At 62.5% G+C, this 23427-nt stretch overlaps 1 protein-coding gene across 2 annotated transcripts in view; it reads right to left on the reverse strand.

The window, feature by feature from the left end:
* Positions 1–460: 460 nt before the first annotated feature.
* Positions 461–23427, reverse strand: part of LMX1B (LIM homeobox transcription factor 1 beta) — a 72718-nt gene continuing 49751 nt past the window's right edge. The window contains exons 3-8 of one of the 2 annotated variants that reach the window (XM_054689271.1): positions 5365–5597; positions 3145–3326; positions 2910–2987; positions 2712–2778; positions 1027–1170; positions 461–722 (exon numbers count right to left, since the gene is read on the reverse strand). In XM_054689271.1, coding sequence (XP_054545246.1) covers positions 565–722; positions 1027–1170; positions 2712–2778; positions 2910–2987; positions 3145–3326; positions 5365–5597 — 862 coding nt within the window. In that variant the 3' untranslated portion in view covers positions 461–564. Of the gene's footprint in view, positions 723–1005; positions 1171–2711; positions 2779–2909; positions 2988–3144; positions 3327–5364; positions 5598–23427 lie in introns of both variants that reach the window. The other variant, XM_037491473.1, reaches the window with a different exon arrangement.

Raw genomic sequence — 23427 nt, forward strand, 5'->3', positions numbered from 1 at the left:
GTGCCTTTGTGGGTGCCTCTGTCTCTCCCCACCCCACCCCACAGGGACTCTCCTGAGGGCAAGCGAGGTGGGCCTGGCACCCGGCAGGCTCCTCCCCACCTCTGCTCCAGGTTCAGGCAGGGCGCGGGCACACGCCTCTCGGGGGTAACGGCACCTCTCGCGTCATCGTCCTGGGTGGGCGCAGAGACCCTGCCTCGGCCTAGGCCCAGGCCTTGGAGGTTGGCTGGGCACAGAGAGAACGTTTAAAAAAATAGAGAGAATTTAAGCTTCCCAAAAAAGAGACGGGGAGGGAGGAGGAGGCGGTGGAGGCCGAGGTGGGGCTGGGAGTGGCTGTCCGAGAGCCCTGGGGCCCTGGGGTGTCGCGGTCTCTGTGAGCAGGACACAGCCCCTGCCCAGGCTGCGTCCGTCTGCCGGTACGGTGGTGCCCACGGGCACTGCAGCCAGGCCCGGCTGGCCGAGGGGAGGGCACCGTATGGCTGTCTGTAGTCTGTGGCGGGGCCGGGGTGGCGAGGCCGCAGTCCCACCCTGGACCCCTGCCCAAGCGTCCGTGCGGCCGGCTGGTTCTCAGGAGGCGAAGTAGGAACTCTGCATGGAGTAGAGCCGGTCGATGGGGTTCCCCACGCGGGCCTGCAGGGAGCCCACGTCTGAGGAGCCGAGGAAGCAGTCGCTGAGGCTGGTTAAGGAGGTATCGCTGTCGATGTCGTGGAAGATGGAGTCGTTCCCTGGGGGCAGAGGGGCCGTCAGGAGTGGTGTGGGCTGGGGCTCCTGGGGCTCCGCCAGCCCTGCAGGCTGGTGGCCAGAGGCGAGCGGGGGCAGGAGGACCGCCTGGCCAGAGGGGCTGGGAGCCGAGGGCCTGGGCTCCAGGGCCCCTTCCCGTCAGGAAGAGGCAGGTGGGCGGTGTGGGCCGGGCCTGCCTGGACCCTGGGGCGCAGGTGGCTGTCAGGTCTGCCAGGCCAGGCAGGGGCAGGGGTGGTGCCGGGGCAGGCAGGGGGTGGGGCAGCTTACCATAGGGGTTCATGTGGTCACCTGGCATTTGGGGTGGCGTGAGGCCCTGCTGGAAGGGGTCGCTGCTGCCATAGGGGCTCTGCTCCATGGCCACGATCTGCTGCTGCGGCGGGGCCAGCGGTGTGTAGGAGGCCATCATGCCCTCCATGCGGCTTGACAGGACCTCTGGGGACACGGCACCTGTCACCGAGGTCTGCTCGCCCTGTCCCAGCAGCCTCCCAGGCACCCCACTGACCTCCCACGTGATCCTCCAGGCCCCCACTGCGGGTGTCCACTGCCTTTCAGGGCCCACAGGACCACTGGGCCCAGGCAGCCTCCTGGCCCTGGGCCCGTCCCCAGCACGCACTCCAGCTCCTCTTCCAGGACCAGCTCAGGGACAGAGCCCACCTCCCCCTCCCCTCCTCCCTGGCCTGCTGGCAGGGCTCAGGACCCTGGGGAGAAGACTCCTAAGTAGGGGTGTCTGCACCCCTGAGTGCAGTGAGCACCCCAGACCTGGGAGCATCAAAGGAGGGTCCCAACCCAGGTCAAAGAGGCCCAGGAAAGGCCCAGAGGGGGCCCCCACCCTGTGGAACTTAAAGGCCCAGTAAAGGTTCAGCTGGGCCAGCTGGGCCAGGCCACCAGGCTGAAAGGCAGGCAAGGCAGGTGGAGGGACTGCCCGGTGGGGCAGGGTGCCCAGCCCATGGGGCTGGAGCTGGGGGGCCGCCTGAGGCTGCAGGAAGCCAGGAGGCTCTTATCTGGATAGGGACCGTGGGGGAAGGCCAGGAGGGCAGAGATGGAGGTGGGGTGTGGGGGGCGTGACGGGATGCTGGGGGCCCTGCTAAGGTGGCTGTGGGGAGGCTTCGGAGATGGGCGGGGACGAGGAGCCGCTGCCCGACAAGGCAATCGAGCAGCTGCAGCCTGGAGGACAGGCAGGTCCCAGGGGACTCTGGGTTGCCTGTGTGGGCACCGGGCCAGCAGGAGTGCCAGCTGCTGGGGCCAGGTGGGGCGGGAGCTGGGGAGTTGTGTGCGTGTGGCCACAAGGGCAGAGCCCGGAGCGCGAGGTCTGTGACTGTCCTCGGGAGCCGCCCCGGGCGGCAGCTGGGACCCCAGGCCCACAGAACCTGAGCCGCTGGGAGACCCCAGGCAGTGGCTGTGGACCGGAGGCCGTGTTGTTGGGGAGCGGGGGCGAGAGAGGAAGAACTGGGTTCTGAGGCCGCGGCCTTGGCTGCCAGTGCCAGAGTGGGGCGCCTGGTCCCTGTCCCCACACAGCCAGCAGCAGGCTGGACCCCACTCCCTGCCCACTCCCCGGACTTCCCTGGCGCTCTCTGCCGAGCTCCACCAGGCAGCGGGGTGTGTGGGGTACAAGCTTGGGAACCCCAAGCTCAGGCTAACGAATCCCTGCATCCTACTGCGCCTCCGTCTCCCCATCTATGAAATGGGAAATGACAAAGCCCCTGCGCGGGGAGCCCTGAGAATCCAGACAGGGCGCTGTCCAGGGGTGCCTGGCGCCCCGGGGCTGAGCAGACAGTGGTGGCTCTGACGGCGGGATTCTGCACCCCCTGCGCTCGGGGCCCCACGCCTCCTGCGGATCCCGCGGGTGGTGGGTTCGGGGGACCTGCAGGACGGCAGCTCCCCACGGAGCGCTGAGAGCCTTGAGCGTCTTGGGAGTCTGGAGCCGCGCGCCGGAGCCGGGCACCCCGCCCTCGAGCCAGCCCCGCCCCGCTCACCTTGGCCCAGCCGCTGCGAGTTCTGCTGCTCCTGCTGCTGCTGGTGCCGCCTCGCCAGCTTCTTCATCTGTGGGAGACACGCTTGGTACCAGCCCCACCCCCTGCCCACCCCCCTCCTGCCCCCCCGCCTCACCCACTCAGGGCCCTGCTTCTGCCCGCCCCGGCGCCCCATTCCTGCCCGTGGTTGGGGGGGCTCACCTTTGCTCTTTGGTTCTGAAACCAGACCTGGACCACACGCACGCTGAGGCCCGTCTCCGCCGCCAGTGTCTCCCGGACCTGCCCCAAGAGAGGGAGAGGGTCAGGCCCCGGGGGCGGCAGCAGGGGGAGGTGGGTTGGGGGGACTGCAGGATGTATGGGGAGGTGCAGGGATGGTGTCCACCATGTCGCCGGGTGTGGGGCACCCGCCCCGCGCCCTACCCCAGCTGCCCCTCACCTTCCGGCAGGGCTTGGAGGAGACCTCGAAGGAGGCCTTGAAGGCTCTTCGCTGCTGCGTGGTGAGGATGGTCCGGGGTCGCTTGGGCCTCCTGGGGTCCTTCCCGTCGTCCCCGCTGCCCTTGCTCTGGCTGCCCTGCCCCTTGGCGGGCTTCATGTCCCCGTCCTCGTCCTCGCTCTTTACTGTGGGGACACAACCGGCCGTCAGAGGGTCCCGGCCTTGTTCCCTTAGTCAATCTGCTGCCTGAGAGGCCCCCAGCCCTTCCTGCCAACACCTGCCATGGCTCCCCAGTGCCCCCGGCCCCCAGGCCCTGCCTTGTCTGCGCCCTCGTCTCCCACTGCTGCCTCGGCACCGTCCTCCCTTGCTCAGACTGGGCCCTCATCGGGGTCGAGGCCGCGGGCCTGCTCTGCTGACCGTGCAGGCGGGGGCCCAGCCACGCGGGCACAGACGCTCGGACGCGCACACGTGCAGGAGGGCAGAGCCAGAGGCCCGCGGCCAGGGACAGACGCTGCAGCCCACAGGCACACGCCGTGGCAGTGCGCGTGGATACACAGGGTGTGCACAGGTGCACGGACACACACACACGGGAGAGCTGCTTGTTCACTGGGTGACAGGACCCTGCACCGAGATGCAGCATCTCTGAGCTTCCCTTGGCCCACCTGTCTGGGCCCTCCCTGTCCTGCTGGTGGCCAGCACCCCACAGACAGCAGTCCGCGGGCCAGCCCTCCGGAAACTACTCCACTACCGTGGCCCAGTCCTGGGGCCCGAGAGGAGATCCCAAGGATCCTTCTCTGCAGCTTCCAGGGACTGGCGCTCGACAGGCAGAGACATAGACTCCAGATGTTTGCACACAGTCGTATGCATCACTGTGGAATGCACACGTGCACAAACACCCACCGGTACACACACTTGAGTTGGCGCGTGGACTCACAAAGGCCACACACAAACGCACTCATGCAAACACACCTCCACACAGGCACACGGGAGGCAGAGGGGCAGGCACAACCACATGCATGCAGAAGCACACGCTCCAGGACACACTCACACTTACCGTGGACACATGGCCATGGCCATGCCCCAGAGCTGTGGGTCTGGGAGACACTGGCCCCAGATGGACAGCAGAGCCTGCCCCCGCCCCCACATGATCCTGCTGCCCTCTCCTCTTGACTGGTCTCCTTTCTCCAAGCCCATCTTCCCGCGAGCATGAGCCCCTGAGAAGGGGCCAGTCTCCTCCCTCCGAGTGCCCGTCCCCCGGCCTGGTGTAAGAGGGCCAGGGGCTCACACCAGCCTCTGCTTCACAGACTCCACAGGCCGGGCCCCGCTCAGGGATGGACAGAGGGGCAGATGGACGGGGAGCTCACCACCTCCACCCAGGGCCCTGGCACGGACAAAGCCCTCCCACAGGGGACCCCGGTTACCCCAAAGGGCCGGGACACCAGGGCATCTCCTCTCCTCTCCCTGTTCCAGCCCTACCCGCCACCCCCAGGGACAGCAGCCCACCGTCCTGGCCTTGCCCTTCTTCCAGGAAGGCACCAAGCTTTTGGGGGCCAGAGCAAAGCTCCAAATTTTTGGCACTGTCCTTTTGGGGCCTCACGCCAGCCAGAAACAGCATCAGGAAGGATGCTGCCCCTGCTGAGGCTGGGGCTGCGGGCCCGATGGCCAGAGGCCATGTCAGCTCCCTGCCTCTCAAACCCCAGCACCCGCAAGTGCAGCCGGAGGAGACCCCATGGTGTGTGGTGCAGCCACAGCAAGGAAGAGAGAGGGCAGGGTATGTGTGCGCGTGTATGCACACAAAACACATGTGTGCAAACCACAGTACATGTGAGTCAACACATGCAGGCGCTCAGGGCATGTGTGCTGGGTTGTGTATGCACGTGTATGTGCATTTGAGTGTGTGCGCCCCCCGTGGGGACATCGGCAGCACGGGCATGAAAGCACGAGTGTCCGTGTGCATGCAACCCTGGGCCTGGGGTCCACAGGTGCATTGTATGTGTGTGTGTGTTTGTGACCGCGTCACGTATTTGTGTACACGTGTGCATGCACCCGGTGATGGGATCTGCAGGTGCAGGTGTGCGTGCACGCACATCATGTCTCTGTGCTCGTGAGCACGTGGGGGAGCCACACGGAGGCAGGCAGGTCGCTGTCTGTGACTCAGGCCCCGGGGTCAGGAGCGGGCCAGGCCCCCCCCCGCCCATTGTCCCAGCTCCCGCCAGGGCTCACCGGAGTCAGACTCGTCGGGGCTCACGGAGCTGAGCAGGTCCTTCTCCTTCTCGTAGTCGCCCTTGCACAGCAGCTGGCCCTCCTTGAGCACAAACTCGTCGCCCTTGCGGAGCTGCCGCTCACACACGCAGCAGCAGAAGCAGCCCAGGTGGTACACGCACTCCAGCGCCCGCATCACGAACTCGGTGGGGGCGATCTTCTCCATGCAGCCGCTGCACTTGGCTGCGAAGAGCCTGCGGGTGCACAGAGCAGCAGTGGGCTGGGTCGGGGGTCGCTCCCAGAGGCCCACGCCCACTGAGTGCCTCTCTCCCCAACCCCCGCTCTGACAGTCCAGCCCAAGTGGGCGAGTTCCTCCCCGGGCACAGAGCCAGGCTGTGGGAAGGCCCGCAGCCCTTTTCTGGCAGCTGCAAGGTGGGCACTGGGCATCCTGCCCGGAGGTGCCCACTCCTGGGTGTCAGCTCCGAGCCCTTCCCGCTCAGGGACACAGTGGCCACTAGAGGGCAGAGCGCAGGGGCCGCCTCAACCCTCCCTGAGAGCAGGGTTGCCCTTGGCCACCAGAAGGGCAGGCAGCTGCCAGGTAAGGTCCCGCCCACCCTCACCCCTACCTACATCCAAACAATCCCCAATTCTGCCCAACCCACCACCCAGACTCGGCCCCTCCTTCTGCCCGAGTGGCTACTCATGTTCCCTCTCCTGAGCTCCTAGTCCCTCCAACTCACCCTCCGGGAAGAGAACCAGCAGGATCTTTCTAAAATACGTGTCTGGTCATGCTGCTTCCTTCCTCCACACCCTTCCGTGGCTCCCTAGTGCCCTCAGGAGAACACCCGAGTTTCTGAGTCTGGCGCTCGAGGAGCCTTAGGATCCTGCCTCCTCTCTCACCCGCTCTGGTCCCCGAGGCTGCGTTCCCCAGAACAACCTGTAGTTTCCCCAGCGCCCCCATCACACCGGGCGCCTGGCAGCTTCGTTTCCTGCCCCTTGGCTTGGCCGGCTCACACCTACTGTCCCTTTCCGCAGCCAGCATCTCCGCCACGACAGGTTACCCAGCCCCGTGCACGCAGCGCTGCCTGAGGACTTCGTGTGCAGAAACACAGCGAATCCTGGCCACAGCCTGACGCAGAAATGAATATTCTCCCCATTTTAGAGAGACGGGAACTGAGGCCCGAGGGCGGAGACCCGGAGGAGGGTCACACTGCTGTAAAGATGGCGCCGCCTCTGGGCGTGGAGGGACCTGCTGGGGCCCTCCCTGGCGAAGTGGGTCATCGTTCATCTCTGGGGATGATGCCGGGTGGGGGTCTCCCGCCTCGGGCCAGGGGGTGCAAGAGGGTCTGGGTGTGCACCCCCACCCCCTCCCGCCCCTACTGACCGCTCCTCCTGGCCCTCCAACCCCATCACGTGCCCAGCTCTGTGGGAACTCAGCTTCAACAACACTTTGATGGAAAAATTTATGAAGAATCAAATTATTGCTGCTGGGAGGGAATTAAAACCATTTTTCATTCCCCGCGTCCCCGGGCCACGTCTGCGGGCGCCACCTTGGGAGCGCCGCGCACATCCCATCCCTCTTTATGGCCCGCCATCACAGGCGCAGATTACAGCTGCAATTCTCTACTAATCGGTTCTGGAACAGAAACGGCCATAAATGCAAGGCACTCGGTCTGCCTCCCTTCCCGGGGCTGCCATCAGCACCGCCCACGGTGAGCCGGTGGGGCGAGGTGGACAGGGCCAATCCTGGCTCTGCTTGCTGCCTGGGCACCGGCCAGGGCCCTGAGACCAGGGACATCCCCAGCAATGCCTGTGACCCACCTTTGTGCTACCCAGCAGGCTCCTACTCATCCTGCAATGCCCCACTTCACCGCCACCTCCTCTGGGAAGACGTCCTCGATGCCCCCGTCTGAGGGAGGTGGCCTCCTTTGCATTCAACTGGCCTCAGTTCCCTCTGCTATAAAATGGGAATGCCAACAGGACTTGCTTCAAGGCAGCTGTCAGGATTCAGCCATACCCAGCATGTCCCTCAGTGAGCGAGGATCACATTGGAGAGACAGCCATGACCCGTCAGCTCCCAACTGCTCAGGGCTTCACAAGGCAGGACGTGGCTCCATCTGATCCCCAAGGAGGCCTCAGTGAGTGTTCAAGAAGCGGGTGAGTGAAGGCTTGGGGCGAGCTGACGACCCTAGGTGGACATGAGCTTGAGTCTGGCTCCGATTAGACCCTCCGGCTGGACAGCCTTGTTCAGGGCACCTGCACAACTGTCCAGAGCCACCTTAGACACAGACCCTAGGAGTCCAGCTGGCTGTCCAGCTCCACCAGGGCTGGGGAAGGAGCCCAGGTGTGCAGAACATGCTACTCGAGACACAGAGGATGCCCTGCTCCGCACCCCTCTGCCCCGCCCCATGTCCACATCCTCACCCGGGGACCTAATAAGGTCGACAGTCTGGACGGACAGATGCTGACCACGTCTCTGTGCCAAGATGGCGGGACCAGGCTCCCTGGCCAGGGCAGCACCCCGTGGGCGGCTCCCAGAGAGGGCCCGCTAGGCTGGGGGAGGGGCGTGGGGCGGGTGACCTGCATTTGCAGACACAGCCACTGGTGCAGGCTGCTGCGGAACAGCCGTGCTAATGCCTTGGCAGCAGGGGGTCGATTGCTACTTTCTCCAAACTCATCAACACAATCTATTATTAATACTTCTCCAAAGGCTCGGTGCCGCCATTACAGAGGCAGCGCCAGCCACTCGGGGCCTCATCTGTTATCTAGATTGCAAAAACTCGGGAAATAAAACAAGCAGAGCGCACTTTATAAACGGAATGTGCCATCCGTTTGGTCTCCAAGCATCTCTCCACCCAATAAAACATCAGGGGGGGATGCATGAAATACTCGCTCCCAATTATGGGGCTGCCTTTGTCTACGTGCTGGGGTGAGAGCTACTAACGGCATGCGTGGGAGGGGTCCCCTCCTCTCGGTGGGCCCCCCGCTCTCTCCCTCCATCCCTCCCAACATGGAGGGGCTGGAGCAGCTACGGAGGAGCAGACCCCGCCAAGGGAATGAGAGAGGCTCAGGTTGGCTGCCCGGTCCCCCAGCTGGCTGGCGAGCGGGCTGGCTCCGCACCCCTGCTTGCTTGTCTGTGCAATGGGCCGGCAGCAGCGCCCGGGTCTCAGCTGAAGAGTGGCGAGCCTCAGCATCAAGCAGAGACCCCAGAGGGGGGCCTGCAGGCGGTGGCTCTACAGAGCAGGGGCAGGCCTCTCCACAATGCTGCCCAGAGAGGCAGAGCTGCCCAGGCCGCCAGGCTCCTGGCCACCTGCCGCCCCTCTCCCCCTCCCCAGCGGCTGCGGAGCCAGAAAGGCCGGGACAGCGCTGGAGGCAGTGGATGTGGAGACCGGGTCCCCATCACTAGCTCGCCTCAGCGGCTGCGACCTCACACAAATCTGGGTCTCGGTTTGCCCATCTGTAAGCTGGGACGGCGCGCTGTGCTTCTGCTTCCCACCCTCGGGCTGAGCTGGCCCTGGGGGCCCGGGGGTGGGGGTGGGAGGCTGTAGGGAGGTTCCAGAGCTCCAGGCCAGAAGAAGCTGCCAGTGACTTTCCCTCTGGCCACCTGGCCCTCTGGATGCCAGACCCCGTCCCCTCTCTCCCCCTGACCCATAGCTCCAAATGCAGAGGGCAGCTTTGGGACCACATTGTGGGCTCACGGGCTCCCTGACAACCTGCACCCCTGCACCCCCAACCTTGCCTCCTGCTGCCCCTACCGCCCAGAACACCACCCCCTCCCAACACCCTGCCCTGGAACACCTGCTCATGTCAGAGGATTTAGCGTGGGCTTCCCTGCCCGCCTACCCCCTTCCCCTCTCCAGTCTTTGACCGATGCCCCTTCTCTGTGAGTTCCCAGCCTCACATCCCTCCCCCCACGTAGCCCTTGTCTTGGACCCTTATTCCTCTTTCCAGGCCCACCTTCCCGGGTCCCTTTACCATGGTCACCTCGGTATCCCCAGTGCTGAGCACCGGTCCCCACCCCTCCCACTAAGCTGAGCAACGATGTTTGTTGAATGAATATTGGACCAACCAATACAGTTTGGTTCCGTCTATGAGGCCATGCAAGTCAATCCCTGGCCCAGTCCAGTCTGGCGGGAGTTCTGTCCTCCCCTGGGAAGAGAGTGCAGGGTGGGGCACTGCAGCGCCAGCCTGGCTCCGTAACTCTCTGCTGTGTGATGCCAGTCAAGACATTTAACCTCTCTTGGCCCCATTTTCTTCATCCGTAAAGACGGCTCCCACCTGCAGGGACGTTGGGAGGTGGAAGCATGTGGAAGCCCTGGCCCCTGTACAGGGAAGCCAGCAGCATGGCTCCTTCTCTGTGCCACCTGTGCCAGCTTGCCTCTGCCCATCACCTCTGAGGTGTCCGTGGTACCTGGAGCAGCCCTGACGCGGGCTTGCAGCCCCACCGCCCGGCCCGAGGCGCACAGAGCGCCCGGGTTCAACTCCCTCCATCAACGTTACTGAGCACTGGCGACACCCAGTCACCACCCGCTGGCTTCACCGTATTCAATCCTCACAGAGCCCTAAAAGGAAGGTGCTGTTTCCACCCCTCCTTTACAGAAGAGCACCCCAAGGTGCAGAGGCCAGGGTAAGGTCCCACGGCAGCATCCCCACGCGCACGTCCTGCTCCGGGCAGCCGGCCTCCTGGCTCACCATCAGTCCCGCCATCAGCTGAGAACCAGGCCTGAGTCCGTGCGGCCTCCAGGCTCCGGGTACCCCGGGAGGGGTCCTGTTCACCCCGAGTTCTGGTTACTCAGCAGAAGCCCTGCGGCGGGGGCGTATGGCTCAGCCAGTGCTTGGGTTTCTCTTAAACCGAACCGAACCCGTCTCCCGCCCCGGCCCTCGCCCCGTCTGTGATGTCAGGGTGAGAAACTCATTTCTCAGAACCGCCGTCCCGCGAAGAGTCCCCGGTTCTGAGAACACAGCTCCCTCTCCTCTGAGTTTTTATTGGTTTATTTGCTTAATGTTCACTTTATTAAACTCATAAAGCTAATAAACAAAACTCTGAAAAAACACTTTTTTTTTTCTGGCGCATCTGAACGTGGATTCCAAGTCCGATGGATTCATTTTTCTTAAAGCACGGACGACACGCAGTGTGACTGCTTTTGCCGCCAGTAAAATTGGTTGCCTAACATCCGGGGGCGGGGGGCGGGGGGTGGCGGGGCTCGTTTCTCTTCCTGGGTCTCCATGCCCAGGCCTTGGAGTCCATGCAGCGCGCGCCGGGAACCCCGGCTGTCACCTCCTTGCCCTGAACCTCACACAAGCGCCCCCTCTCAGCCCCGGCGTGCTGATCTGTCCAGAGGCGACGAGGGCTGGGCCCTGGGACGGGCTCGGGTGTGATCACGGTCTTCACCTCTCTGAGCGTCCAGCACCTGCTCAACTCCTCCTCACTGCGCGCCACTCCCGCTGCTGCACTGCAGCTTACAGAGCCCCTTGTCGCGTCTCGGTCCTAGAATGCCCAGTCATTTCACGATAAGCCCAAATAGCTGCTCGAGGCACTTGACTTCCCACTGTACCCCCGTTACACCTGACCTCAGGGGCTCTCCTCCAGCTGCCAGGCTTCCCACTACTCCCCGGCACAGGGAGTAGCTTCCCACTACTCCCTGCATGCCGAGCACCGAAACTTCCATCTGCCTCCAATGCCTGTCTTCTCTCCCCATTTCATTTGTTTCTTGTTGAACTCTTCCTCATCCCTCAAGACCTAACGCAAGTGTCACCTCCTCTGTGGAGCCTTCCCTGATGTCCACAGAGCCAGATGTTTGTGTCTCTGAAGCTTTCACTGACCTACGTTTCAGAAACTAGGTCTCATTCACCACACCCTGGCATTGAGGAGGTGGCCAGTGTTTGTTGAATGAACGAAGAATCTTGTGAGAAATGGTAGGGCGGGGGAACACTGAATACTCTGCTTCTAGGGATCTAAGAATGACACCAGGTAACAAGACAAGAGCAACTGCTTGTCCTTGCCTCGTCCCCTTCCTAACTCCACAACCTGGAGTCCAGTGTTTTCATTTCCTTATCAATGAAGTTCCACACATACCACTGGTTGGTCTGGGGGTTCTGCAGTAAACCCCCAAATGCACTCTTATCTCCAGATGCAGGGACAGCCCTGGCGTCACGCTGGTATTAAATCGACGCAAGTGATGGGGGCTGGCCCAGACTCTGGTGCCTTTCTGTGCCAGCCAGCTGGTGCAGCACACCCCATCAAAGCTCACACCACTGGGGCCAGCTCCGGACAGGGGGACCAGCTTTAGTCTGACCCTTGTGTGAACCTGGCTCAGAGTTAGCTTCCGTGGGTGTTTGCTGGGTGAAGGGAGAGGGGTTGCCAGTGGGGACCGATGGGCTGCTGTTCCAGGTACCTCCTCATGGTCCCCATGAGGCAGTGTTTCCCAGAACTTGGAACTTGGCCTGAGAGGCCCCAAAGGAAACCCCATAATATGCCTGGTTCCCAATGGGGCCCAGGGTGACAGTCTTACAGAACCCCATACCTCAAAGGCACAGACAGGCATGAGAGTCAATCTGGAGAGCGTGGACTTCCTGGAAGAGGTGGCATGTAGTTAAGAACCTGATTCTGGAGGCAAAAGGAGTGGGTCTGACCTGGGGGCAAACAGACTCACTGTTTCTCACCTGACAAGGGGACCATGAGCCCCACCTGCCCCATGAGCCCCACCTGCCAGGTCATCCTGCTACAGCATTTAGCCTCCTGGCAGGCTGGGGTGGCCGCAGAGCGCTCCAGACAGGCTGGACGCAGTAGGCGCTTGCTGCAGCAGCTGAAGCCATCACTGCTCTGCGCGGTGATGCCCGCGGACACCCGCTGGAGCTCGCGGGAGCCACGGGGACAGGACCCTGGACACTCTTGGGGGTCCAGCTGCTGTGGAAACTCTGCCTGTCACTTGGAGGAGCTGACGGGGCCGCAGCAGGCCGAGGAGCTGCCCGGCTGCCTCCCTCCCCGACAGGCCCCGTTGACATCTCCCCCACGTGCCTGCCGCGTCCTTATCATTCCGGGCGTAGCTGTTTTTTATTTTGAGACAAAAAGAGGCCTGTTGATGGGGCTCCAACTCAAACCAGCTGCAAACATCTGCTTTGATGCGGCGGCGGGCGGGCCGGGCGGGCGGCGGCAGGAGCCGCGGGCAGGGGCCGGTGCGCGCGTCAATCACGCGGCTGGAATGCGCGGCGTGGCCGGGCTCGGACGGGCGGCCGGGCCCGCGGGCCTCGCAGGCCTCTGCGCACCTCGCCCGCCGGCCCGGCCTGCCGCGAGGGCGGCCCGACGCTTCCTGCGGGCGCGGCCCCAGCTGTGCGGCCACCGCTGCTCGGCCCTTTGATCCGGCGGCGCTGGCGGGAGCCCCTGGCGGGGCTGGAGGTCATGGGCCAGGGGCAGGGAGGGACGGGCACGGCTGGGCGCCCCCTTACCATCCGGGGGCCAGCCGGGCCAGGCAGGGGCGCGTTTATTGAGCGCCTCTAGGACGCCGGCACGGTCTGCTCCCCCCTCCCACTCAGTGGGCTAGGGGACAGGCCGCTCACGGATGCCAGGAAGCCGGGGTGACGGTGTGGGGAAGGGGGCAGGGAGGCAGTGGGAACTGCTGGGGGACAGTCAGCCGTGGCTGCGGGGAAGGGGTTCCAGGCAGCGGGCCCAGCAAGTGCAAAGGCCCTGAGGTCTGAGGTGCAGGGGTGCAGGGGAGCTGGCCTGGACACCCCTGCGGCTGGGCAGGTGAGGCGTGGGGGAGGCTAGGAGGTGCAGGGAGAGGGGTTTGGGGCCCATCTTGTGAGGCAAGAGCCCTGGGAGGGTTATGAGCTGAGGGGGGTGACTGATGTTTTAGGGGTTCCTCAGGCAGCTGTGTGGGGTGGGTGGGGTGCAGCAAGGAGAGGCATTGGAGGTTAGCACAATCACTCGGTCAAGGATGCTGTGGGCTCAGGCAGGGTGGGAGGGGGGTGCTGAGAAGTGGTCCCACCTGGGGTGTGTTTTGAAGCTGGGGATAGAGAGGATGTGAGGGGAAGGGCGGAGGCATAGGGAAGTCCAAGATTTGGGGTCTGAGCAACTGGAAGGATGGGGTAGGGGTGAGGGTGGGGTTTGGGAGGGCAGTTCGGGGCACATCTGTGCAAGCTGCCTTCCAGCAGCCAAGTGCGCCTGCCCCGGGGAGCTGCATTTACCCGGCTGGAGTTCAGGCCCAGGTTGCAGAGAATGTTTGGGAGTTGCCAGGCTAGACGCACGCACGCACACACACGCACGCACACACGCACGCATGCAAACACACCCAGCCCCAACCCCCAAACCCCTCTCCCTGCACCTCCTAGGGCTTGATACCTGATTACTACTCTCTCATCTTTGGGGCTCTGATCCGTGGGGGTGTAGGGGCAAGGGGCTGCCCCTGGCCCAGAGTCTCTCCTCCATTTGGGGATAATGAGGCTCCTCTGGGCCAGACCGCTCCTGGTGACATCGCAGAGACAGGGGTGCAGGGCAGGGGGAAGGTGAAGCCTCCGAGCATCCCCCCACAGGCCCCTCGCTGCCCTCCGGCCCGGGCCCCTAGGCCTGAGGCGTCAGAGGCAGGAGCTCCAAGCCCCACCAAGGACTTCGCCTGTATTTTTCATAAACCCGCGGGGGAAGCGGGGGGGACCTCTCCCCTCTTCCTCCTGCCCCTTCGCTGGTGAATTTAATTCTCGCGATGATTAATCACAAATCCGCGGACACTCAGGGAGCAGTTACTGGGCCAGCGATGACCGTGCCGGGCTCGCAGGGGGAGCCTTCCTGCTCCCCTCTCACCAGCCCCCTTTCCGCTGAGCCCACAGCCTCCTGCTCCACGCTCAGTGAGTCGAGAGTGGCCGGCCAAGCCCAGCGGCCCTGTCACTAGGACTGAGACTGAGCATTTCCTACGCGCCAGCCCCGCGCCCCTCGGCCAGCGTCGAGCTGGTGGGAAGCGGGGGCTGGGGGCTGGGGGCTCCTGCTCCTCCCTGCCTCACCGCTGCTGGGCTCCTGCACCGCCCACCTCGCCTCCGTCCCCTGCCCACCAGCTGGGGAGCCCGGCTCCTCAGCGCAGAGCTCCCGGCCCAACCGCCTGGGCTGGGGCTGGGTTCTGAGGCCGCAGAGATGACAACACAGCTGGATGACAAGAAAGCCCATGCTGTAGGGGCCTCTGAATTTCTCTCCAGGGTCGTGAGTGGCCAGAATAGACCAGGCCCGGTGCCCTGTGTCCGGGAAGGACTGGGGGACCCGCGGCAGGACCTGATGAGGGTGAACTCAGCCAGGGGTGGGGGTCAGAGAAAACTTCTGGAAAAGGAGGCTTCAAGAGCACGAGGGGTTAGAACAGGAATAGGGGTGTGTCTGGTTCCAGAGTCTGGGCTCTGAGTAGGGCACACAGAAAGAGGAGGCCATTCCGCGGGGGAGAGGTTAAAAAAAAAAAGGGCAGGAAGGACATGGAAGCCTTCAGGGTTTTAGGGTTAGACAGGGCGTGAGGCAGGTTGGCGCACAGGTGAGAATGGAGAAGGGTCAGGCTGGAGGCCTTGGCTGTTAGAAAGAGGTAGATCAGGGTTGTCCTTCCCTTCTATTCATCCAGCCCTATACCTACCCCCCACAGTGTATCCACCCACCCATCCCACACCCACCCACCCACACCCACATCCATGCACCCTCCCATCCAGCCAGCCAGCCAGCCAGCCATCATATCCAGCCATCCAGCCATCCAGCCATCCATCCATCCAACACCTACTTAGCTACTCGCTCTGTGCCGAATCCTGTGTCATGAAAGCAGAAGCTACAAGAATTGGTGGGTTCTGCAAGTATTTTCCTAGCACCCCCAGGACCAAGCTTGTGGGAGGTGACAGGGACTCAGAGTCACTCTCCTCAGAGAGCTCCTGGTGAGCTGGGGAACAAGGGCCTCCAGGGGAAAGGTGGTCTCCCCTGGAGAAACCCAGGGTGCCCCTGGAGAACCTGACCACTGCTGGGGCGGACATCTGGCCCCATCCTTTGGCCCCCAAGGATTTGGGACTTCCTGAACACAGACCGCAGCACTTTAATCAGGGTTATAACAACACTGATCGGCTTCCTTTGAGCAAGTGTTTTCTGGAACAAACTCCATGAAGGCAATTTAATTTTTTGATCCATTTTCTTTCGAGTGCAGTTAAATAATTTACAACTTTTTCCATTTTCATTTTTATTTTACGAAAATTCTTTTCATTGAGATAAATTATTTTCCATGAAAAAATTTCAATAAAGGGTTGCTCTCTCCTCAGGTTGGTGCTGGGGTTACATCTTGTTGATTATCAAAAGCCGGCTCTCCCGTGCATGTGCAGCGAGTGACACATTTTACCCTGGCTAGTTTCACCGCTGTCACCTGCATTTTGTCGGGGTAATTTACCAGGTTAATTTTCCCTCGGGCTCAGGTAGGGTGGATTTCAAAGTTATCAAGAAAATACCCAAGTTTATGATCACCCCCATTACCAGGCGGCCGTGAGAACATGCTCAGGGTCAGAACCAGCCGTCACGGCAGCCTCATGGGTGTCACAGGTTGGAGGGAAGTGGCCAGAGACTCAGTGGGCTCTTTCTCGTCCTTCAGAGGCTCAAAGACAGGGCCCCATGTGCTGCACCCCTGCCACAGCCCGCTCTGGGGGGACCTCCCCCCACCTCCTGCCCAGGTCCCTCCAGTATTACTATTCCACACTCTGGTCAAGACTGAGTTGATCTGAGTTGATTTAACCAAGTGGCACCTAGCAACCCAGACATCCAGAGGCGAGGAGAGTCATCTCCTCCCTTATTTCCCGCCCTATGCTCCTCGTAATGCAGCCAGAGAGAACGCGGACTTGGCTAGCCCAACCACTGAAGCCTCGGGCCCAGGCTCAGGTGATCTGGACCACCCCCTTCTTCTGTGCCCCTCCCACACACCGCGGTGCGCCAGGGCCCATCTAAGGTCAGTTTGGCGGGGACCCTGCCTTTCTGCAAGTTGAGAATGTGGCGGGGACATGAAGCAAATGCCCCAGTGACCTGGGAGTCCAAGATTCCCCCCGCCTGTGTCCAGCTGATCTTGTGCCATTGCGGTCACGGTGTGTGGGCTGACCGTGGTCCCCAAGCCCCAGCTGAGCACCTGGGAGATTAACCTGGGAAGGACGTGCAGGTGAGGAGCAAGCATCAGCTGGGGCGGGAGGCTGGAGGAGGAGGCACTCAGAGGTGTGGGTGGCGTTTATTTGCTGCCAACGGCCAGTCACCTTCAGGGAAGAAGAGGTTCAAGGAGATCACCTCCTGGGTCCGAGTGCTTTGGCTCCGGCCGACTTGGGGCAGGCGAGGGGCGAGCTTGGGGGGTCAGGGCCGGGCACTGGGATGGGGCACTACTGTTCCCGGCTGCTCGTGGGCCCCACAGCCCGCCCATTTAGTGGGTAACTGATCGCCCCACGCCCCACTCCAGCCGCCCGCCGTCCGCCGGAGCTGCTTAATCACCGCCCGCCCGGCCGCATTAGCATAGTAATGGCCTTTAAATTGAGCCTCTTTGTTTTTTAATTAAGCTCCCAGCAGGTACAGAGAAGAGCGATTATTGAGGAAGCTGCCAGCGCTAATCGCCCGCAGTCATTTGACAATTAAAAAGCACCCAGCTTTAACCCTTTCCCTGTGCCCGCAGCAGTTCCCAGAGCATTTATCCAGCGCCAACTGTTTGCACACCTTCCCTGAGGAATTCCAGGACTCCGCCCCTAGCCACTGGGAGAGGTCCCCGTCAATGCCTCTTTTTTTGCGAGGAAGGAGCTGAGGCCCAGAGAGAGGCGGTAACTTGTCCAAGACACACAGCTTGGGTGTGGGACGGGCGGTTGGCAGCAGGTTGCTAGAGCGCTCCAGCAGCCTGGGCTTTGCGGTCTGCACTGCCCTCTGCTTGGGGTACTAACCCGCTCTGCAAATCCTTCTGGAGCACAAGGCCCAAGAGGGCACCTCCTGAACCCTCCCGCAATAGCCCCCTCCTCTGAATCTCGAGGTCCTCCCGCCCCCCCCCCCCCGCTAGTTCACGCGTTCTCCAAGTACAGATGTGGGGCTTATTGTGGGCCAGGCAAGTGCTGGGCGCCAAGGACAGCTGTGAAGAAGACAGGATGCGGGTTCTGCTCACACAGACCTCCACGCCCAGAAGACAGACAAGCAAACCGAGCAGGCAGAATCCTTGCGCTCAGCCTGGCTACTTCTCTGAAGACAGAGATTTAGGCTGAGACCAAGAGTGGAGGGAGAATCAGCCAGGTGAGGGCAGGAAGCAGAGGAGACAGAGAATCCAGAGACAGGACCAGCGTTGGCCAGAAATGAAACAGAAATAAAAGAGGAGGAGGGTGTGTGGCGGGGCGGGGGGGAGGGGGGGGCGGGCTGCGCTGGAGCTGCCCCGAGCTGCGCAGGGTCTCGCAGACCAGCGACTTTCAATTTTGGATATTCTGCAATGTCATTAGGGAATGCACTGCCGGCTGTGTGCTCAAGAGTACAAATGGGCACTGGCCGCTGTCTCCTCTGCTCCATCCCAGGCTACCCGGGGCCCCTCTCTAGAGGCAACCAAAGTCTTCCATTTGAGGCCCCACCCGAGGTCCAGGGGCCCTCACATGCGGGGCAACAGCCATTATCCCGTCCATCAGCTGCACTCCCCCCACCCCTGTTTTAAACGAAGACTGGTTGGGGGTTTTGTTCATCTTTTTTTTTTTTTTTAACACAAACACTAATTTGCTGTACAAACCATTTTCTTTGCACCCCCCTCCACTGCAAAGCTACAGAGGGCCTCACGTGTGGTTGCCAGATCCTCTATTGTGAGCGCACACCCTAATTTATTTAACCCGTGCCCGGGTGGTGGCCTTGTGAGCCATTTAAAGGATTTTTGTCTTAATCTCAAGAGCGACCGGAAGTCATTGAAACGTTTTAAGTGGGGAGTGGCTTGAATGATTTACATTTTAAAAAGATCGCTTTGGCTGCAGAGCGGGGACCAAGGGTGAGGGGAGTACGGAGCAGGATTGGGGAGACCAGCTCTGGGGATCACTGGGGGTGCCCTGCAGGCGAGGGGTGCAAGGGGCCCTGGGGGAGCAGGAGCGGGAAGAGGTGGGTTCCACATGCGACACGTAGGGCGTGAAATGGGCAGGACTTTGGGGTGGCTCCCTGGACCCTGTCAAGAGAGAGCTGACAGGCGGGAAGGGCTGGACTAGGATGGGGACGCCTGGTGGCAGGCAGGGGCCACGAGGTTGGCAGTCGCCGGGCATCGGGACCCAGTGCGCTGGCGGCCAGCACATCGACTCCTCGTTGGGTCTGGGGTCTGAGCCCAGCTCCCCACAACTGAGTCCTGCTCACACCTTCGCCTGCTCACACCTCAGAGGACCTTGCTGCTGGTGACTCTGAACCTCCTTCCTCCACTGCAGGCTGAGCTGGCGTTTTGTGAGGACCGGGCAGCCCTGAGAGAGTCTGGCAGCTGCTTTTTAATAAAAGTAGAGGAAGCTCCCTAGGACAAAGGGTGGGGTTGAGTGGGTGGGTCTGGACAGAGGGGCCAGATTCTGCCATTGGTTGCCACCGGGAGGGACACTTCTCTGCCCTTGGCTCTCCGGAGGGGGTGGGGAGCAGACTGTCGACACCCTGGAGCCCCCTAACTGACAGCACTCATGGGTAGTAGTGTCCCTCTGGAGAGCGGCTATGGGGAGATGGCCAGGACCACCCTCTGGCTTCCCTGCACCCCACGGAAGGAAGATGCTGCTCTGTAGGCAGTGAGGGGTTAACAGTCCACCCACCCCCATCTATCAGCCAGCATCTCCCAAACAGACAGACAGACAAGGCAGCTGTCCAAACAGGCCTGTGTACCTGGCCACAGCGGCAGAGAGGACAGGGCAGTGGCTGTTTACTCTGCTCCCCTCCCCCAACCTCACACACTCCCGGGGCTTCTCCAAGCCACTGCCCCAGGGGATGCGTGCTCCACCCCCGCGCCTCTCCCCTCCTCCCAGCTAGCGAGAAGGTTCCCAAAGGCTCCTCTCTGAGACAAGGAATGTCCTTGCTCAGTGCTCAGGCAGCTGCACAGCAGCATGTCAGCAAATAAGGGAGAAGGTGTGTGACCCCACCAAGCGCCCCGGGGTGGGGGTGGGGGGGCCTCCAGAACTTGGCGGCTGATTGGCCCAGCCGAGCCGCCATCACCAGGAGGCTGGAGAGGTGAGGCTCCCAGCAGCACCAGCCCACTTCCAGGCGCCCTCTCTGTCCAGGAGGCCCTAGCACAGCGCTGGCAAACGAGGTTCCCCGATACCCATTTTCTGCCAACAGCGGAGGCTGAGAGCCTGAGGAACACGGACCCAGAGGTGCCTGCGGAGTCAGCACCTCAAATCACCTCGTGGGGATAATATCTGCTCAGAGAGGCTCCCACGGGGGATTGTTCAGGGCTCCCAGAGCCCAAAGCCAGGGCCTGCCGGTGCCTGCCGGACGCCCGCCTCCTCACGGCTCCTGACCCCGGTCAGTGTCCAGCACCCCTCAAATGCCTTGCGGAACTGCCCTCAGCGACTGGCCTCCGTTCCCCTGAGAGTACCAGCTGCCACCGCTCCCCCCCGCGTGGATCCTCTCATCCCGCAGGTCCCCTGTGTCCCTTCCCTAGGAGGTGCCCTCTGGACCCGCCCTGGCCCTGACGGCACCGAACACGCGTGGGGCGGGAGCACTGCTCTCCCCAGGTCAGACCAGGAAACGGAGGCTCAGACAGGCAGCCCCACAGTAGTGACGTGTCGGAGCCCAAATAAGGGCGAAGGTTGCTGTGTGACCCCACCAAGCGCCCCCGCGACCCTCGCTGGCTCCCTGAGCCCAGCCCGAGTGCAGGCGCCATTCCCACGCCAGCCTGGGCAAGAGGCCTCATCGCAGCCGGCCCCTCCGGCTCCTGGGGTGGGGGGCGAGATGAAAACAAATCCCCACCCCAGCACGCCCCGTGACCATGTCCCGCTTCACAGACGGGCCCTGAGGCTCACCCAGCGGACACGGGGCGGCCGGGGTCGGTCCCGGGCCGTGTGCCACCCCCTGAGGCCAGGCCCTGGACCCTCCTCAGCACCCCCACCCAATGTGACATCTTTATGGCACATGCTGGACCAGTGAAGGTCTGGATGGGGTGAGGGGGGAGGCAGGACACCTCTCAAGTAACGGATTGTAAATTCCTGGGCCCCGGCTTTCTATCCCTAACAACCTCCTCCCGGGACTCACAGCGCCTGTCCCTTCGCAGCCAATTTAAATGAGGGGTCCCAGACCCTGGGCGTAAAGCATTCCAGACTCAGGAGAGGGGGCAACGATTGTTTCTCTGGGAAAAAATAAAATAAAATAAAATCAACCGGGTCTTTGCAGTTTCTAATCACTCTCACATGTGCGGCGCGGCCCCGCGGAGGACAGTCCTCTCCGGTGTGTGCACCCCTCGGGGCGTGAGCCTGCCGGGAGGCCTCTGACCCCCGCTAGAGTGGGAGACACCGAGGCTGGGGGTGGCGGGGAATGGAGATGTGTCCTGGTCACTCGGCACGTCGCGCCCGGCGCTGGCACTGTCCCCCTAGTCACCTCACGCTGACGGATGGTCCCGGCTCACAGAGGGCCAAGCCCCGGCTCAGAGGGCCAAGCGCGCCCTGCTCAAGGTCGGCAGTGCTGAGCCAGGCATTCCCGGCCACCGGAACCCCATCCCTCCTCCAGCTCGAGATGGTCACCCCGGGCCGGGGCTGCCCCCGGGAAGGGACCTGGTCCCAGCAGCCCGCCCCCAGCAGGTCCTCGCGGTGGCAGCTGGGGCCTGAGCGCATCAGGGCTGGTTTTTAATAAGGAAGATGAATTTACTCGGAAGGCCTGGTTCGGGGGGAGGAGGTGGTGGCGGCTGCCCACCTCGGCGGAGCGCTGCCCTCCTGGCGGGAGGGGAGCACAGGCTTGGCCCAGTGGCCTCTCTGTGGCCGCTGGGGGCCGGGGCTGTGGGGGGCCTGAAGCGGGCTGGCTCTGCGCGCCCCCGTTCTCTCCGTAAGCCCACAGGATATTACACTGCCTTTGTGTGCCTGGTGACCCAGCTGCTGGTTATTGAAAAATTCCACCGCTCGGCGCAGGGCAGGCCCGCTGACCCCTCATCCCGGGACGCGCCTATCTTTCAAAAGATACGGGATTAGAGAGGCAGCCCCGACCTAGAGCAAAGCCCCGTCTGGGGTGTCTGTGTTTTCGTGGCCTCTCGGGATACTGGCTGGAGTGGGCTCTTGGCGCAGGATTTAATTAGTTGGAATCAGCCTGCGATTACTGTGGCGACTATTTACCCAGCCACTCTGCAGTCTGAGCCCCGCTCGGAACAAAGATGGGCCCCCTCGGCCCCACTGGCCAGGCCAGGGGCCCAGCTGAGCCCGGCCCAGCTGCCGGGAGGGGAGGGCAGCGGGCCCAGGCAGGCCTTCTGCGGGCGCACCTCATTTAGCCGATATTTGTGGGTTTTCACAATGCAAAGCATCTACGTGGGGCTTTTAAAAATTAAAGCATCTCAAGAAATTTATGGCCGACTTCCGAGCGGGGTCCCCTTCCCCTACTCAGGGCTCAGAGGTGGTGGCAGAGCAGAGTAGGGTTGCTGGGGTGGGACTGAATCCCATGTGTGGTGCTGGCGAGCTGGGCATGGGGGCTGTGCCCAGGGTACCAAGCTGCGGGAAGACTGGGGCGGCGCCCTCATTCTCTGTGTCTCTGTCCTCCCCCTCTGCCACCAGGCAGGCCCTGGCCGGGTGTCTGGCTATTCTGCACCCGCCTCCAAGCGGCCACAATGGAAGAAGCTAGCCTGGCCAGAGGGAGCAGGTCTGTTAGTGTACGAGCCCCCTGACATCTCTGCCCACCCCTCGGGAGTCTGCCAGCGAAAAGGACTTCGCCATGGCACACAGGGCTGCACCATGCACACGCCCCAGGCACACGAGGGCATGCCTGCATTGCACACGCCGATGGCCTGCGTATCCATGTGTGCACGCCTGCCTCACGTGACGCTCGGCACCACAGAGCTCCCCTGCTCTTTCGAAGTTTGTGTCGCAACATTTTTTATGAACTATCTACATTAGTATTTGCTTTCCATCACGGAAAGAAATCCAACAAGGATTTTCACTTTCACGACCAAAGGTAAGAAGCAAAAAGCGCAGTCGGCGCTGGTTTTGCAGCAGCCATGCTGGAGGCAGCGAGCACCCCTCCGCCGACGCCCTCCGGAGCGGCCTGACGCGGGCGTGCTTAGCCCGGCATCCTACTTTCTCACACGCGAGTGTGGCTCCAGGTTTTACGTGTTGTTTAGTATGATCTGGTAGGTTATTTGGGGGCGTCCGGGGGCATTCACAACACATCTCCACGTAAACGAATGGTAACTGCTTCTTTGCTTCATACGGTTGTGGCTTAGGGAAGGGTTCCCAGGATCGTCCTACTTTGGCACCCTGGGGACCCGTGTGTGTGCACAGACCTGTACACGTGCAGGCAGAACCGTCACACCTGCCGACGCGTCTGCATGCGCCCAGCCTACTGTTCCGTGTCTACAAACACGGCCGCCGGCACCCACGTGCACACGGTCCTCGCTGACACGCCGCCCGCCAGGAGCGTGTGCACGAGCCGTATCTGGGCCCACCTCTGAGCACGTTCACACGTTCCTGCGCGCATACCACTGCTCGGGTGGCTGCGAGCACAGACCCACAGGCGTTTCCTGCTGCAGGACACCCCCCGCCTCCACTCACATGGGCACACGTCCAGCCACGGGGGCCGCTGGGGCCGTGCCAGGGTCCACCTCTCGGAAGGGTGGCACCCAGATCCAGGTCAGGAGAATGCTCTGGGGGGTCCAGTCCTGCTCGCCATGTTTTGGATTGAGGCACAGGCCAGAAATACTTTCAGGAATTCAGATGTGGGAGATTTCCTGGTACCAGGTTTTTGGGAAAGCTGCCGGGTCGGGGTACAGGGCAGGGTTGGGGGCCTCGACCATTGGGCCAGTCCTGTCCACAGGTATCATCGATTTCCTGCCCAGGACACCCGCCCTCACCCTCCACTGGAGGCTCCAACCCTGTCACTTGCTTCCCCTACCTCTGCCTTGGCCACTGTGGACCCTGTCCTGCCCCCTGGCACAGGAGTGTGGGGTCATCCTAGGGACAGGG

The sequence above is a fragment of the Talpa occidentalis genome, unplaced genomic scaffold (assembly GCF_014898055.3).
Source record: "Talpa occidentalis isolate TD23 unplaced genomic scaffold, MPIMG_talOcc4v2.1 talOcc4.7, whole genome shotgun sequence".
NCBI classification, from domain to species: Eukaryota; Metazoa; Chordata; class Mammalia; order Eulipotyphla; family Talpidae; genus Talpa; species Talpa occidentalis.